Source organism: Suricata suricatta, chromosome 7 (assembly GCF_006229205.1).
Source record: "Suricata suricatta isolate VVHF042 chromosome 7, meerkat_22Aug2017_6uvM2_HiC, whole genome shotgun sequence".
NCBI lineage: Eukaryota > Metazoa > Chordata > Mammalia > Carnivora > Herpestidae > Suricata > Suricata suricatta.
In genome coordinates, this window is record NC_043706.1 from 101443666 (window position 1) to 101459840 (window position 16175).

Consider the following 16175-nt stretch of genomic DNA (forward strand, 5'->3'; position numbering starts at 1 on the left):
ATTTTCACTGCCAGGCTGTCTACCTGTTTCTTGTGGAAAGAGCCTCCCCATGTTTCCCTCTCTCCTTTCACCAGTCTCTGTTCCCCCCAGGCTAGCCAACGCTATCTTGTTGAATAGAATTATAACTTCTTTCTTTCTGTATTTTGAAAATTATTACTTGAACCCCCCTGTCTACAGAAACTTGTCAGCGTGGCATTCAATGCTCACTCTCTTCCCTACCTTCATTTCCAGCCTCAGCTCTGGGTCTCCCCATATCTGTACCTTTTCCTAACCACATCACATTTTACAGCTTTATGCCATGGTACATTTGTTGACAGTGTTCCTTCCATGTGTGTCCTTTCCTTCCCCTGTGTGTCCCCTCCCTCTAATGCACACATACACACATGCGCATGCATACAAACTAAATTCAATGCAACTCACCCTACATCCTTCTCTGATGCCCAGTAGCTCCAATTACTCCTTCTCTGGGGCTTGTGTTGATTTTTCTAAATCTTTACTAGAGCACCAATCTCAGGATGAGATCATTATGTTCTACCAGGCACAGGGTTCCTTGAGCAAGAAATTGCATTTTATTCCTTTTTGAAATTCAGTAGCCCCTGTTGCTTAGTGTAGTCTTGCAATCGCTGAGGCTTATTGAACATTTAATGAATCTGATTGCATGTAGCTTGGTTTTGGCAAACTTATATTTAAAAATCTGGACTTTTACAAAAGATCTACGAATACTTTTCAAAAAGACTTGATTTACATAAAATGTTAGGACTGCGTATTATATAGAAAAGACTGTAAAATACTGTAGAAGGTGCTTACACCTGAGCATTCATCTATATGCTGTACGTTGGGCTTAGTTCCTCAGAGTTACTAACCCCTTTAACTGTCATGACAGCCCTAAGGAGAGGACCTATTATTAACATCCACAGTTAAGAAAACTGAAGCTCAAAGACATCTATTAACTTGCTTATCACTTTACTAGATCTGGATGCGTTTCAAGGCTGGGCATTTGATTCCAGAGACGCCACTCTTAAACGCTATAATGTCCGAATTCTATGTGACAAAGACCATCTGATCCAGTGGTTTGTGTATAAGAAAACCTGAGTTATAGTTGTGTTTGTCATTTGTTGGAAGAAATGGAAGCTTCTCCAGGCCTCCGCACAGGGGTATCCTGAGAATAAGATGGAGGTCTGAGCAATCACTCACATACAGAGTACTAGTATAAAGTTAAGGTTAAAAAAGAACGCTTCTCAGTCAACATGCTTAAGGAAGCATTGTGGTTAGGGATAGAAAGAAACCAGCTTACCACAGGAACCTAATGGTAAATTGGTTAAATTGGTTGTGGTCTGCTAAATGATTTACGATATAGAAAAACCAGGAAGGCCAAGAATTGTTCTCTTACATTTCCTGTACTTCCACCTCCACTCGCGGTATTTTTTTTAACCACTGTCAGTGATCTATAAGTAGAGTGGTGGGAAGCCAGCCGTTGATATTTGTATTACGCTAGGAACAAGAGAAATGGGGAAGTGGGAAACGATACTAAGCGTTTTAATTCCTAACTGCAACAAGACTTCTATGATAAGTTTTAGAAAGATACGTATCTGGCATTCTCCACTATACCCTGTCTGTTGATTTTTTTTAAATCCTAAATAGGGAGAAAGCACAAGATTGGTAGCTTCTATTTTATAAATGGTTTATGTCTCCCAGACATACTATGAAGAATGCAAAGTTCTAATGACTTTTAAAAATAAAACAAAAGCCTTTAAAGAAATTTCTAGCTTGTGCAAAGTTGTTTTGGGCCTCAGAAGTATATTCTCTTCTGATTGGGTCTACTTTGGTGGACATTCTTGGGAAAGACTACTGTTTGTTTATTTGTTTGTTTTTATTTTATTTTGTTTTGTCTTTTATGCCATGATAGAATTAAAAAAGAATCCTAAAAATAGGTTACATTGGCCAGAATCTTCCACACAAGGTACCTCATTGACATAACCATAAGCCTCAGGGAAAAAAGTTCTGGGCCTCCCCCTGTTCCCCACATCCTTCTTCCCTGGAGACACCGCGATTAGTTTCAGTACTGCCACGTTTTGTTGAGAGAGAGGGAATGGCCTAGGTGGGTTGTGAGCTCTGGTGTTTCGGTATCTCTTGACCTGCATCTCACAGCCCCAAGGAAAGCTGCACCTTTGTCTTGGAATCTGCCTGGTTCATTTATCATCTGTCACTGATTTTTGTCTGGGAACCAGAGACCAAAACTCTCCAGGGATACCACTTACATTCTTACGTGACTCTGGTTTTAATAGCATAGTCCAGGAATATCCTTTTTTATGCTAATTTCTCTTCTTTTCAAAGAAAATGGCCCTGAAACTTCTGTAATTTTGTACCATGACCCTACTGCAATTGGCAGGCAAGGACGACCTTGCCATCTGACTTCACTGAGAAAGCAAACGGAAAACAGACACAAGTGTGAAGGCGTTTGCAGCTTCAGCATTCCTAGAGATTGCTTTATCAGCACGCCTCCGAGCACAAATCTGGGCTGCGCCAGCCATCACCTTCCTGGCAGCGGGTGGCTCTACCAGCAACACTCCCTTGGAAGGGTCACTTAGGCTCATCAGCATGTTCTTATCTGTCATGAGACATTAAGTGTGTGTTTCAGAGGGTGTTTGTAAGGTTAATGAAAGTTTTTAGGAGGATGCTTTGTTGTTGTTTAATTTGATTTATGACAGAGCTCTCAGGAGTTAGGTTGCTGTTTGATCTCTGTTGTTCACCACTGAGAGTATGGTCATGGATGGGGAGGAGTCTTTTTTTATGAATGGCGTGCCCACCATTTTTAAAACACCCCCTTTCACAGAGGAAACAATAGCTTAGTTTCATCAGTTTCAGAGTGAAAAGCACATGCCCACCCAAAATGGCTTAGAGCGGTTAGCCACACTACTCTTGCCGCCGTGTACTGTAGAGTCCCAGACTGTCCTCGGAGAATGCAGCCGTAGCATAAATTGCAGTACAGAGCAGATTGTCAGATTGCCAGAGACGCAAGAGGATTCTGGGCTTGGCTCGGGGCAGACAGTTTATTCTTCCTTGTAGGACAGTTTTCTTTTATTCACACAAGGAAAGATAAAGAGTTTCCTCTCAGCTGCTCATGGAACAGTAGCTCCAGACAAGGAATGTGTTGAGAGGAACTGGCCTACTGTGCTCAATGAAGGCAGCTCCTATGGTTCCTGGCCTTTTATCCTTTTGTCCAAGGAATCAGTCCATTGTCTGCTAGGTCTTGGTCTCATGTCTGGTGCCAAATGCCACAGTGCCATTCCATTTGGTATCACTGATAGCTCTTCCCACAATCCAGGGCTACAAATTCTGTTTCACAAAAGGTAGAGGTATTTATTTTTCCTGATTTGTCTGCCTACTTGATGAACTAACTGCCTTTCTGCTGTGCCTGGGTCTGGTGGGAACTGGGGCTGGTGAAGATCACTGACAAGGTCAGAGGTGAGGGAGAGTCCGAGCTAGCAAGTCTGAGTGCTGCAAAGCACACAGCACTGCCGATTGTGACGCAAACGCCCGTGCAGAACTCTGAGTCCTACACTGAGATCTGCTCATGTTCTTAAGACGCCCTCAAGAAAGATGCATCCCATCTGTGACCTGAGACGGGTTTACCAGTCCAGGGACACTGCCCAGGACAGAGACCGTAACCATGGTCAGAGTCACCAAGCTCTCATTTGGGTTTCCATTGGAATTGTCTTTGTGACTGTTTAAATAATAGGCGTAGACCCTTTTTAAAAGTAGGGATGGAGAGTACTAACCGTGAAATATATTGTCTGGCCAGGCGAGGGTGGAGATAAGCTTTTTCATAAGAAAAGATAGAATCCTCCACAGGGTCTGGCTGAGAACTGAAGACATTGCTTGGAACAGGCTGGTAGGACCCTTCAGTGCTTTCCCATTATTTTTCCTTCTCGCAGGCAGTCACATTTTTCTTTTTTCATCTCTTTCTCCTTTTAACTCGAGGAATGCAGTTGTAAACTTGCATTCTGTGAAAGGGAATCTGTCTGTCAGGCCTTAAGACAGGAAATAATTTGGATGTTTTGCCATAGGCAATACCACCGCACGCATCCGACTTCTGGCCTCCACACTGGACTGAAGCTGCTTTCTGCTGTTGTGAGGGTTGTGCCGTGATGAACCCATCAAAGTAACTTCTAATGCTGCGTTGATAGAGGGAGGCTCCATCCCATGCCCCGTAGGGTTTAGTTGCATTTTGCAGACCTTCTGTAAGAAGAGAAGAGGGTCTGGAGCCTGTGGAGTACAGGTGATTAAAGGAGTGTATGTTTTTACATTTTACCTTTGAACTTTTCCCAGTTCACATTCCTATCATGACTTTGGGAAAATACAACCAAGTTAGAGTTTTCCTATATTTACGTGGTTCTTTGCTGTAGGAAACTGTATACACTGCATGACAACTTAGTGTGATGAAACATGCTCTTATCTCTTCGTGTAAAATATATGCAGTGTTGCAACCTTTCCTTTCGACTGTTCCATAAACATCTTAAAAAATCCAGTTATTGAGGCAAGAGAAAGAAGGGCATCCTGCCATTTGCAATGATATGGATGTACCATGAGCACATTATGCTAAGTGGGATTAAATCAGACAGAGAAAGACAAGTGCTGATGATATTGCTTCTTTGTGGAATCAAAAAAAAGGCCACGCTCATAAAAACAGAGAGTAAAAGGGCATGGGGACCAGGGGCTGGGGGTGGGTGGGGTGGATAAGCCAGATGTTATTTAAGGGTACAAGCTTGTAACAAGTAGTAAATAAACTCTAATATAATTCACAGTATAGTGAATGTAGATAACAGTATTGAATTAAAGTTGACCTTTGAGCAATGCAGGCTTGAATTATGCAGATCATTTACATATGCATTTCTTAATACAGTACTCTGTTTTCTCTTTTTTATGATTTTCTTAATACTTTCTTTTCTCTAGCTTACTTTATGATAAAATAGAGATAATATAACATATAAAACATGTGTTAATTGACTATATTATTGATAAGGTTTCTGATCAACAGTAGAGTATTGGTATGAAAATTAAAAAAAACTAGCTGTTAGTAATCAACTTTTTGGAGAATCAGAGGCTACACACAGATTTCCAGCTGCACAGGGGTTGGCGCCCCTAACCACCACATTGTTCAAGGGTCAACTGTATAATCATCAAACTTGCTAAGAGACTAATAATTCCAATTATGTAACATGATGTAAGTGCTAATTATCTTTATAGTGACAATCGCACTGAAGTACATAAATATGTCAAATGAATACATAGTATACCTTAAATTTACAGTGCTATATATCAAATATATTTCAACTAAAGAGAATTCAAGCAAATTCTCACTGATGATCAATTTAGACTTGATTACCTCACTGTTTGATTAGGACTCATTGGAATGCTATAGACATTAGAGAGATTAGTATCATTATCACCATTTGGAGATGAGTATGTTATTACGTCCTCTTGGAAAAGATAAATTTGGTTAGAAAAATATTCTGATTTAACAGGATCAAGAAGTTACTAGTTATTTCATTTTTACTCTTAGATTTGCAAAGCAAGTATCTTCACTTATCTGTGCAGAAAACAAAGGAATTTCAAGTATACACGAAATAAGAATGAGTTGGAAAAGTAAAGAACAGTAACCTGACTCACTTTAATTTTGAAAAAATGCTCATCTTTCTACTTTATACAAAAATGATTTAGTATAAACTGCCTATCTACCATGCTGTGAGCACTATTAAAGTTCATAAACACCCATATATTTATTTTCCTGACTCCTTTATGATATTTTATAAGAAAATATTTATGTTTTCTTTTCCTGACTCCTTCATGATATTGTAAAATGCCAGGATTAAATCTTTTATGCATCTTCATAATCAGGTTTGGCTTCTTAAAAATGTTGCAAATAGAAGAACGTTTAGGTTCATTTCGATTCTAACAATATTTGGAAGGCCACCACGTACCAAGTATTGTATAAGTTGCTGGGGATAAAGTGATGGATAGAAAAGTTTCAAACTCCATTTAATGTGGTCTAAAAGTGAAACAAGCATTATTTAATTGGTTTAACAGATTTATTTATTTAACTACTCAGTACTAATTATGAAGTAATGTCTGTAGTTCTCAGGTGAGGCAGTATTCTAAGCATTTTGCTAGTATTAACTCATGTAAGTAATTATATATGATGAGTGTCTCTAAAGAGGTAAATAATCTTTTCTTATTTGATTTCACTCTCATTCAATAAAAGGGAATAACAGAGATTTGAGGCACGAAGGGAAGCACACAGCATTTCTCATTTATTCTATTGCATCTTCTGAATTTGAGACCTGGAAGGACAGTAGAGAAATTGGGTTCTGTATAGCAGGAGAGGAGTACCTAGTTGAATTCATGATCCTCTCCTGGACCTTTTTCTTTCTTCTCTCCTCCTACCTTAACCTAATGTGGGCACTGTTGGCCTGTTGTCACTGTTGACTCTTACCTGATGTCGCTGCTGACTCTTCCCATCCTTTTTATTTGAGAAGTTAATGAAGAATACCTATTGTCAAAATTTACTTGCTAATCCCTATTTTCTTAAGATTATGATGTCTTGCATACATGACTTTTAAAAAATTTGTTTATTTAGTTTTGGGACAGAAGCAGAGCATGAGTTGAGGGAGGGGCAGGGAGAAAGGGAGACACAGAATCCGAAGCAGGCTCCAGGCTCAGAGCTCTCAACACAGAGCTGGATGCAGGGCTCGAACCCACCCACGAACTGTGAGATCATGACCTGAGCTAAAGTCCGATGCTTAACCGACTGAGCCCCCCAGGCGCCCCAACATACATGACTTTTAAGATGACAGTTTCCAAACTGAACTTTAACTTGAGTAGCCTTAGGAAGGTCCATTTTTATTGTTTAGTTCCAAATCTAATTTTGTCCATTGAAAGTTCATTGAGCTTCCGATTGCTTTCCAGGCAACTTAATCTAGAAACAATGTGTTATTCTCTTAACTGTATCACTTATACTGTGGTATTTCAAAAGCCCTTAGAGATTCCTCCCCTTTTTTTTAAATTTTATTTTTTTATGTTTTTAATTTATTTTTGAGGACAGAGAGAGACAGTGCAGCAGGGGAAGGTCAGAGAGAGAGGGAGACAGAATCTGAAGCAGTCTCCATGCTCTGAGCTAGCTGTCAGCACAGAGCCCAATGCGGGGCTTGAACCCACGAACCATGAGATCATGACCTGAGCCAAAGCCAGACGCTTAATCAACTAAGCCACCCAGGCACCCCTCCTCTCCTTTTTATAAACTTCATCGTGCAAACCAAAATAAATTATATGGTTTAATCAGAAGGTACTGTAAGAGAGAGAGAAATGTATAAATTGCATGAAAACAAGATTGTTACCACGTGTTGGCAGTTTTTTAATTTTGGACCCTCCTTGAAAAAAGAAAATTTGTGAGTTTCTTTGGGCAAATTTAGGAGGCCCCTAGACTACCACTTTTCTGATAGCCACTTTTTTCACTACCTAATGGATTGAACCTTAGTTAGCCTTCTTTTACAAAAACTAGAACCTATCTCTTGGGTTATTCACAATTAACTAGTTCCAGCCTATTGCTTATCTGGAGTTAGCCACTTACCCCTTGGTTTGTCAGTACAATCAAGTCCACAGTCAAGCACTAATTAGCGTTCCAGTATTAAGCAAAACTTCAGTTGGGTACAGATTACCATCTCATATATGTGTTGTCTGCTAAATTTGACCTTTAAGGAAAGAAATATATCCATTCTTTGTGCTGGCCTAAATTTTGAATGTGCCAAAAGTATGCTTTGTTTTTAGGACCATATTGTGGAAGTATGCCCGTTCCCAAAGAAATCCTACTGAACACAAGTGAAGTCACTGTTCACTTTAAGAGTGGATCTCACGTTTCAGGACGGGGATTTTTGCTGACCTATGCCAGCAGCGACCATCCAGGTATAGCAAAAGAATCAACACAAATCTGTAAAGGTGTATCTGTTAAGAATTCCTCTTACTACTTATGACCATCTCTGGATAGAATTGTGACCTCAGGAAGAGAATTATAGGAAGAGAGAAATGTTATGTCATTGTAAGCAGCTGGATCTGAACTCAGAATACTTGTATCAAACTTATTAGATTGGTCAGCTGACCTATATTGGAAAGAGTTGATCTCATTTTCCTAGAAACCTTGGATGGTACATTTTCAGGGCTATTTTAGGGTCTGGCTTCTAAGGTCTGCCTGTCCTCTGGAGCCCTCCACCAACCCTGCTTAGCTTAGCGGGACAACTGTTTAACCAGTGGCATCTCTGTCCCCCCCCACCGCACCCCCATTCATATATAGTAGTAGTGCACTAGCACAGAGGAGGCATGTGAGTGTGACTCACATGTGAACTCACTGTCACACTGTGCCTTAACCATGGAGCTGATACTTGAGCAGGAGAGAAGGGAGCGTGAATACTGACAAGGGAGGAAAGCATGGCCTCCTGCCCAGGCCACTCGTGCCCCAGAGTAGTGACTGCGCAGCTCACTCTGTGTCTGCCCTGGGTCACAGACGTGCCCAGAGTTTCTGCACTCAGTCCCCTATGGCCAGAAGTGCTCTGGGAAGTGGGTGCACCATTCATTTCCCTCCCAGCCAATCAGATTTGGCCAATCCCAGCATGGCTAGTGTTCACCATACATTGTCCCTAAGAACTATAGAAAATATTAAGGAAAGAACGAACCGTGGCAGCAAGTGTGGAATATTGTAGAAACTATACACAGCTGATCTAAATACATCAAAATCCACAGAACCTTAACATCTCCTTTGCAGAGCGTTCTTTCAGTTCTATACTCCAAAGAAAAGAACATAGTCTTTTTCAGTCCTTGGTCCTGACCGATCAAAGTGAAAAGGTTGTATTTTCAGTAAACATGTGGTTTCATGGGCACTCAGGTGCCCCTAGCTAAACTGCTAAATGAAGGTTTGTCCCCAAACCTTCTCTGTGAACTACGTCAGGCTTTTGAAATTGTTTCCCTCCTACCGAGGGAGGTTATACACATGATCTTGGTAGGTGTGTAGTAGACAGTAGTGGGTCGGCGTTGGTTTTTCTGTTTGAAATCGTTTCTGTTGGAGAAATTGCTCAATTTCAATTGGAGAACTGCTGAAAAATCATCGTTGGTCGTAGAAAAGAGAGATGGAGGAAACTGATTAAATCCTGAAGACAGTGTTCTCAGTTTTGATTTGTTTTTAAATGGAAAAAATTCAGATAGTAACTAGATAATGGATAAACGCTTTTTAAAAGTTCTTTTCTATTTAAAACTATTAAATTCTTTTATTTAAAATTCTTTATTATTATTATTTTTTGAGCATGCGGGTCCTAACTTCAATTCAGGCTCCTAATTGCAGTTACCTTTATTTTATGACAGATTTAATAACATGCTTGGAACGAGCTAACCATTATCTGCAGCCAGAATACAGGTAAGTACAGTGTCTTAGCTCTGCTGCAGTCGTATGTTGCTGAACATTTTGTTTTCCTTCACATTAACCAGATAAAATACCTTATATATATTTAATTTTTTATAGCATTTATGTTCTTTTTTTAAAATTTTACTTGTTTTGAAAAAATAAAAATAAAAATAAAAAATAAAGTACAACAATTAAGTATTTGATAAATTGTAAAACATCTTGCTAACATGAGGCCTGAGGCAGTCATAAGTGTGAAAGCAGCTGTCCAGAGAGCCTCAAAGATCTAAACTTAATTATCCATATATATGCATTATTCTAGGTTCATTTAGTCTCCAGATTTTACCTGAAAGATTTTCCAGTGTATTCTTCATTGCAAAATGATTGATCATATTAAAATCTCCCCAATGACTTTTCATTACAATTAGAATAAAATCTAAATGTCTCACTGTAAAAAAATAAAAAAATAATAAAGTTTTCTTTTAAAAAAAAATAAATAAAATTTTACTTATTTTGAGAGAGAGAGAGGGCACATGCAAGTGAGCATGGAAGGGGCAGAGAGAGGGAGAGAGAGAATACCAAGTAGACTCCATGCTGCCAGTGCAGACCCCTGCACAGGCTCAGTCTCACAAACTGTGAGATCATGACCTGAGCTGAAATCAACCAAGAGTCACACGTTCAGTTGGTTGAGCCCCCCAGGCACCCGTAACAGCATTTATGTTATAACTAATGAGAAATACTTGAAATGATTTCTTATATAGCAGAGATCGGCAAACCTTTTGTCCAGGGCCAGAGCCAGATAGTAAATATTTTAGATTGTTCAGGTCACCCAGTCTCTTTTGCATTCATTCATAGTTTCTTTTGTAGCTGCAATGCAAAAGCTGTCATAGACAATATGAAAACAAATACATGTGGCTGTATTTCAATAAAAGTTTATTTACAGAAGCAAGCAGCAGCAAGGATTTAGCCCATAAGCCACAGTTTGCTGACTCCTAAGCTCTACTATAGTATCAATAAGCATAATGGAGCCCAGAGTGTGTGTGTGTGTGTGTGTGTGTGTGTGTGTGTGTTTATTACCTGGCCAGCATTTGCAACTGACTTTTAGAATTCCTTCACTTTCAGAGGAAATTGATTTTGTCTTTCCCACAGAGGAGAAACCTACTGAGAATAGGAGATGAAAACTTTGATCCCAGCTTTGCTTTAACTGGAGAAATCACTTAATCTCTTTAATATACATTTCCTCATCTGTAAAGTAAGAGTCTAGAGCAGGATTTCTCAACCTTGGCACTACTGGTGTTTTGGATTAGATGATTCTTTGTTGTGGAGAGCTGTTCTGTGCATTGTTGGACATTCACCAGTATCCCTGGCCTCTACCCTATATGTGCCAGTTGTGATAACCAAAAATGTCTCCAGACATTGCCAGATGTCTTCCAGGGTGTGCAAAATTCACTCCCTGTTGAGAACCAGTGTTCTAGAGAGGATTGTCAACAACACCACTAACACTAGCTATAACAGCTTAGAGTGCTTTCTTAATGCCAATGACAGCTCCCTGGCCTTTGCATATAAATAACTCATGTGAATGTTCCAGCATCCCTGCAAAGTAAGTTCTGTTAGGGCCTGCAAATAAGAGACACCAAGCAGTGAAGTAGCTTGCTCAGGGAGGCTCAAGAGTTTATGGTCCTGACCATCTTAGACATTCAAATAAATAAGATTATTTTATATGCAGAATCAGTTCTAGCATTATCAATTATTTAGTAGAGAAACAAAGATGAAAATGATCAATAATTTAAATAATTAGAAAACAAAATAGAAAATAACCAGTAATTATAGCTGCCATTCATTCAATATAGACATATGCCAACATTCTCTGAGATCTTTCCAGCTGTACCTGTAGAGTCCCAATGGTGAGAGAGCCTGCAGGCATCGATGGTCATTTCCTGTCCTACAGAAAAGAATATATCCAGGCCTGCAGGGTGACGTTATGGTGCCAGATCATGTAGGCAGTAACTCAGCCGTTCTGTAGTATTTAGTTGAAGATGTGGTATGGTGACATACATGTCCACACTCCCTCGTCCATAACTGTGATAGGTAGAAAGCTTTAAAAGTCAAAAGGTTTTTGTAACTCGTTTGGTGGCAGTACCTGATTATGTGACCTTAAATTCATTGGACAGCAAAATCGAACTGTATTAACAAGTCTATTTCATCTTTCTGTTGGACTTAATATGACTATTCATGTATTTGATACAGAGATATTACTGTTTTTGATTAATGCATGCAGCCATAAGGTGAATCTAATATGTAACCTGACTGGCAGACAACACTGTATTATATAATTGAAATTTGCTGAGAGTAGAACTTAAATATTCTCATCAAAAATACATGTATTACATATATTTTAAATGTTTGTGTATTTAGATATTAAAATATGTGAGAGGATGGATATGTGAACTTACTAGTTGGGTAACGTCAATCATCACAATATATACTGGAAATATCTTACGATTTCTTAATTATACCACAATGAAACTGAAAAAATATGTACACTTTTTCTCCCAATTGTAAAAGTAATTTATAATTAATGTAGACCATCAGTGTCTAATACTAGCCATGTGTGGGTATTAAGCACTTAGACTGTGGCTAGTCCAAATTTAGATGTGGTTTGAATATCAGACTGCAGTGTAATTCCCTCCTGCATGTTTTATGGAGGAGAAATATGTTTAAATATAATCTATGCTTTTTAGTTTAAGTATGATTTGGTACAATACAAATTCTTTATTTTCTTTTTCTAGTAAATTCTGCCCAGCTGGTTGTAGAGACATAGCAGGAGACATTTCTGGGAATCTGGTAGATGGATACAGAGATGTAAGTAACTGAGGGTAATTATAGGGCAGGGAGGAAGTTTAAAAGTACTTCTCTGCCTAAATGCATCCTGAAGTAAAGTCAGATAAGATCTCAAGCCTCATAGGTAAATGCTCAATTTTCTCTTTTCTGAGAATAAATGAAATAGTAAGTCTAAAAACCAAGGTTATGCATGCATTCATTCCTATTTTTAGCATTTCCACTTAAGCATGCTGTAAATGAAATGGCAAACAAAGCCCTTTTCAACCCTGAGTATGATTCCATTTATTTTCTTTATTTTAACGCTCCAGCTGATTCATAAAATACAGCCAAGGACATGAACATTCACATCACATCACGAAGTAACAACATTGTGTCTGGGAGCAGTGAAGCCACCTAGCCTGCACTTCTATATTATTCCTTGCTTGCACCCCCGTTTCTTCTGCTGAATGAGACTCTCTGGTTACATACATTGTTCCCAGAGAAAAATAAATTCACAAGAAGTTATTTTCCTAAAGTATATGTCCTGTCTCCATATACTACATAGTCTTTCATTTCTTATTATTTGCAGATTTCTATCTTGGAAATTTGATATCTGGTTTTTGAATAATAACATTGCTATTTAAAATAGTTGCATTCAGGGGCACCTGAGTGGCTCAGTCAGTTAAGTATCAAACTCTTGGTTTCCGGTCAGGTCATGATCTCATGGTTTGTCTCTGACAGCACAGACAACTTTGGATTCTCTTTCTCTCTCTCTCTCTCTCTCTCTCTGCCCCTCCCTCTCTCTCCTTTTCTCTCTCTCTCTCACTCTCACTCTGAAAAATAAATAAATAAACATTAAAAAAAATAAAATAATTGAGGTTACAGCATATGGGAATTGGCTTGAGTTATTAGAAATGTGAAAGTCTGTGTAGAGTTGGAATTTTCCAAAGAGTTATTGACATGTGTCTTCATGAATGGAAAAAAACCATACATGTTCCAGGTGATTGTTAATTTCATCTCTAGCAGGGGAAAAACAAACTTGGCTTTAATTTTTGCTTTTAGTATATCCTGATTCTAGAAGCAACAGATTTTGCTCTTTGTTTTCTTTTTCATGTATTGTTTTTATTTACAAGATTGGCATAAGATATTCATTTGACCTAGAAATTGTTTGAATCTCAAAATGATTTACAATACCTTGATTTAAGATATACTTGGCACAGGCTATTTCTTAAGTGTGTGATTTTTTTTTTAATGTTTTTTATTTATTTTTTGAGAGAGAGAGAGACAGCATGAGCAGGGAAGGATCAGAGAAAGAGGGAGGTACAGAATCTGAAGACAGGTTCCAGGCTCTGAGCTAGCTGTCAGCACAGAGCCTGATGTGGGGCTCAAACCCACGAATGTGAAATCCTGACCTGAGCTGAAGCCAGATGCTTAACCAACTGAGCCACTCAGGCACCCCGGCACAGGCTATTTCTAAATGATTTTAGGAGATTAAGAGAAATAAATAGTTGAAGTATAGTTTTTCCCCTAATGATAGAAAGTTTCTATTTGTTATTTTAACATCCCATGCAAGAAACTTAAGAATTATGTGCAGCAAGAGAGATAGCATCACTTTTTTCTTATTTTAGTTGTTTATCTTTCTCCTCTTGACAGAGCTCTGTTTTCTAGTGTAACAGGTGTATGGTTTCCTGGAATGCTAGATCTGAGTACAGGATCTATAGGTGTAGCAAACAGTCCTATTTAACTCTGTAGCTAGTTTCATATCATTTGCTTTCAGAACAACTTCATCTTGAGGGAAAATTTATATTTTTAAAACTCTTTAAAGAAGTCTTATCAGTGCCTTTTTGGTATATGTTGATCTTGTGGGTATATGACATATCAGTTGCTACATAACAGTATGACTACAAATTTAGAAGATTCAAATAACACATGTGTTACCTCCCATGTTCTCTGGGTTAGGATTTGGGCAGAGCTCAGCTGAGTTCTCTGCTTCAGGATCTCACAGGGTGCATCTAGGCTGTCCTAGTTAGGGCTGCACTTCATATGAGGCTCAACTTGTCTTTTAAGCTCACATGGTGTTGACAGTATTCAATTACTTGAGGATTGTTGAACAGAAGACCTTAGTTTCTTCTTGGATTTGAGCTGGAGGCTCTCCTCAGCTCCGTGCCCTTTGGGCCTATCTGACCACACTACTTTCTCCTTCAAAGCCACCTAGCGAGAATTTCCCAACAAAGGAGTCTCCTAGTCAGACAGGTTACAACCGTATGTAATGTTACCACGGGGTAGCATCCCACCACCTTTGCTGTTGTTCTCTTACTTAGACAAAGGCCAGAGCTCCCACCTGAACCCAGAGGGATTATCAGTGGGGGAATGCCAGGAGGCACAGATCCTGGAGGTTATCATAGAGTGTGTCCTCCTTCATCTTAGGAAACGTGCTCAGTTGTAGCAAGTCCTTCCTGGAACTTCCTTCCTGCGCCTTTGCAAGACCAAAGCATACTCTGTAGGTCAGGATAAGAGAATCCATAAAACAAGTTACAAGAGAAATTGTGAAGAAACAGGTGCTCTGTGTCAGGGAAGAAGTATGTTGTCCTAAAGAACAATTGCAGAAAAGGAATCGGCTCATTCTGTGTTGTTCCCAAAGGCAGAACTGGGGTCAGGGGGTGAACATTATAGAGAAGCCGGTTCTAGTTACATGTAAGGAATAACTGAGCAGTGCAAAGTGGGATTGGGTGTCTCAGGAAATGGTGAGCCCTGGTCCCCGGGGGTGTCAAGTGTAGATGTTAACCCATTTGTCAGACGTGGTCTGTATCTGTGTGGGAAGGTGCTGTGGGACGGAGAGAGGGACAGTCTGTTGGGAAGTATCAGTGGAAAACTTTAAAGTTCTTTTTGAATTCTTAAGGTTCTGTGACTCCGTCTCCTTGACTGATGAATTAAGGCATCTGTATTGATATATGTTTGCCACGCTAGTTAAGCAGGATGGGCTTCTCTTTGAGATCTGCCTTACCTGGAAACCAGAAACAAAAAGGCCCTAGAGGGGTGCCTAGGTGGCTCAGTCAGTTAAGCATCCAACTTCAGCTCAGGTCTTGATCTCATGGTTTGTGAGTTTGAGCCCCACACCAGGCTCTCGAGCCTGGAGCCTGTCTTCAGATCCTGTGACTCCTTCTCTCTCTGACCCTCCCCTGCTCACACTGCCTCTTTCTCTTTCTCTCTCTCTCTCTCAAAAATAAATAAAAACATTAAAAAAAAGGAAAAAAAGTCCCTAGAATAGTTCCTCTCATGGCACCTTCTCTCAAGTTTGCTGACTGTACTATCTGCTTTTAAGGCATCACTTAATAACTTGTTTCAGTAAATTCTCCTTACCCCCAGAATATTCAAGAAGTACTATAGAATACAGGAAGACAGTATATACCGTGCATTCCTGGTTTAGATGGAGAAGGGGAGAAACCAGTCCTATTGTACACACCCACAAAAAGCCACAGGGAGATACATTATAATAGTGTGTGCTTATTTCCAGGTGATAGCAAGCAGTATGACTGATTTTGTTTTCAAATTTTCCAACATTTCTAAAATGAATGCAAATAACTTTTGCAAAGAAAATGTTGCTGGAGTGCATGGTCAATCAGTTAAGCGTCTGACTTTGGCTCAGGTCATGATCTTGTCGTTCGTGAGTTCGCATTGGGCTCTGTGGTGACAGGTGAAAGTCTGGAGCCTGCTTCGAATTCTGTGTCTCCCTCTCTCTCTGCCCCTTCCCTGCTCATGCTCTGTCTCTCTCTGTCTCTCAAAAATAAATAAACAGTAGAAAAAATTAAGAAAAAGAAAATGTTGCCAGTATGGTAATTACAAAGACCGTAGCGACATAGGAACAGTTCATAAGATAGATTGTGGAACACATTTTTATAACTTAACATTTTAC

General features: G+C 39.4%; 1 protein-coding gene across 1 annotated transcript in view; it reads left to right on the top strand.

Moving 5' to 3' along the window:
* Positions 1-16175, top strand: part of DCBLD1 (discoidin, CUB and LCCL domain containing 1) — a 65132-nt gene that overhangs the window by 28297 nt on the left and 20660 nt on the right. Inside the window, exons 3-5 of the mRNA XM_029943284.1 lie at positions 7825-7959; positions 9406-9457; positions 12232-12304. Of these exons, the coding sequence (XP_029799144.1) occupies positions 7825-7959; positions 9406-9457; positions 12232-12304 (260 nt within the window). The remainder of the gene's footprint in view (positions 1-7824; positions 7960-9405; positions 9458-12231; positions 12305-16175) is intronic.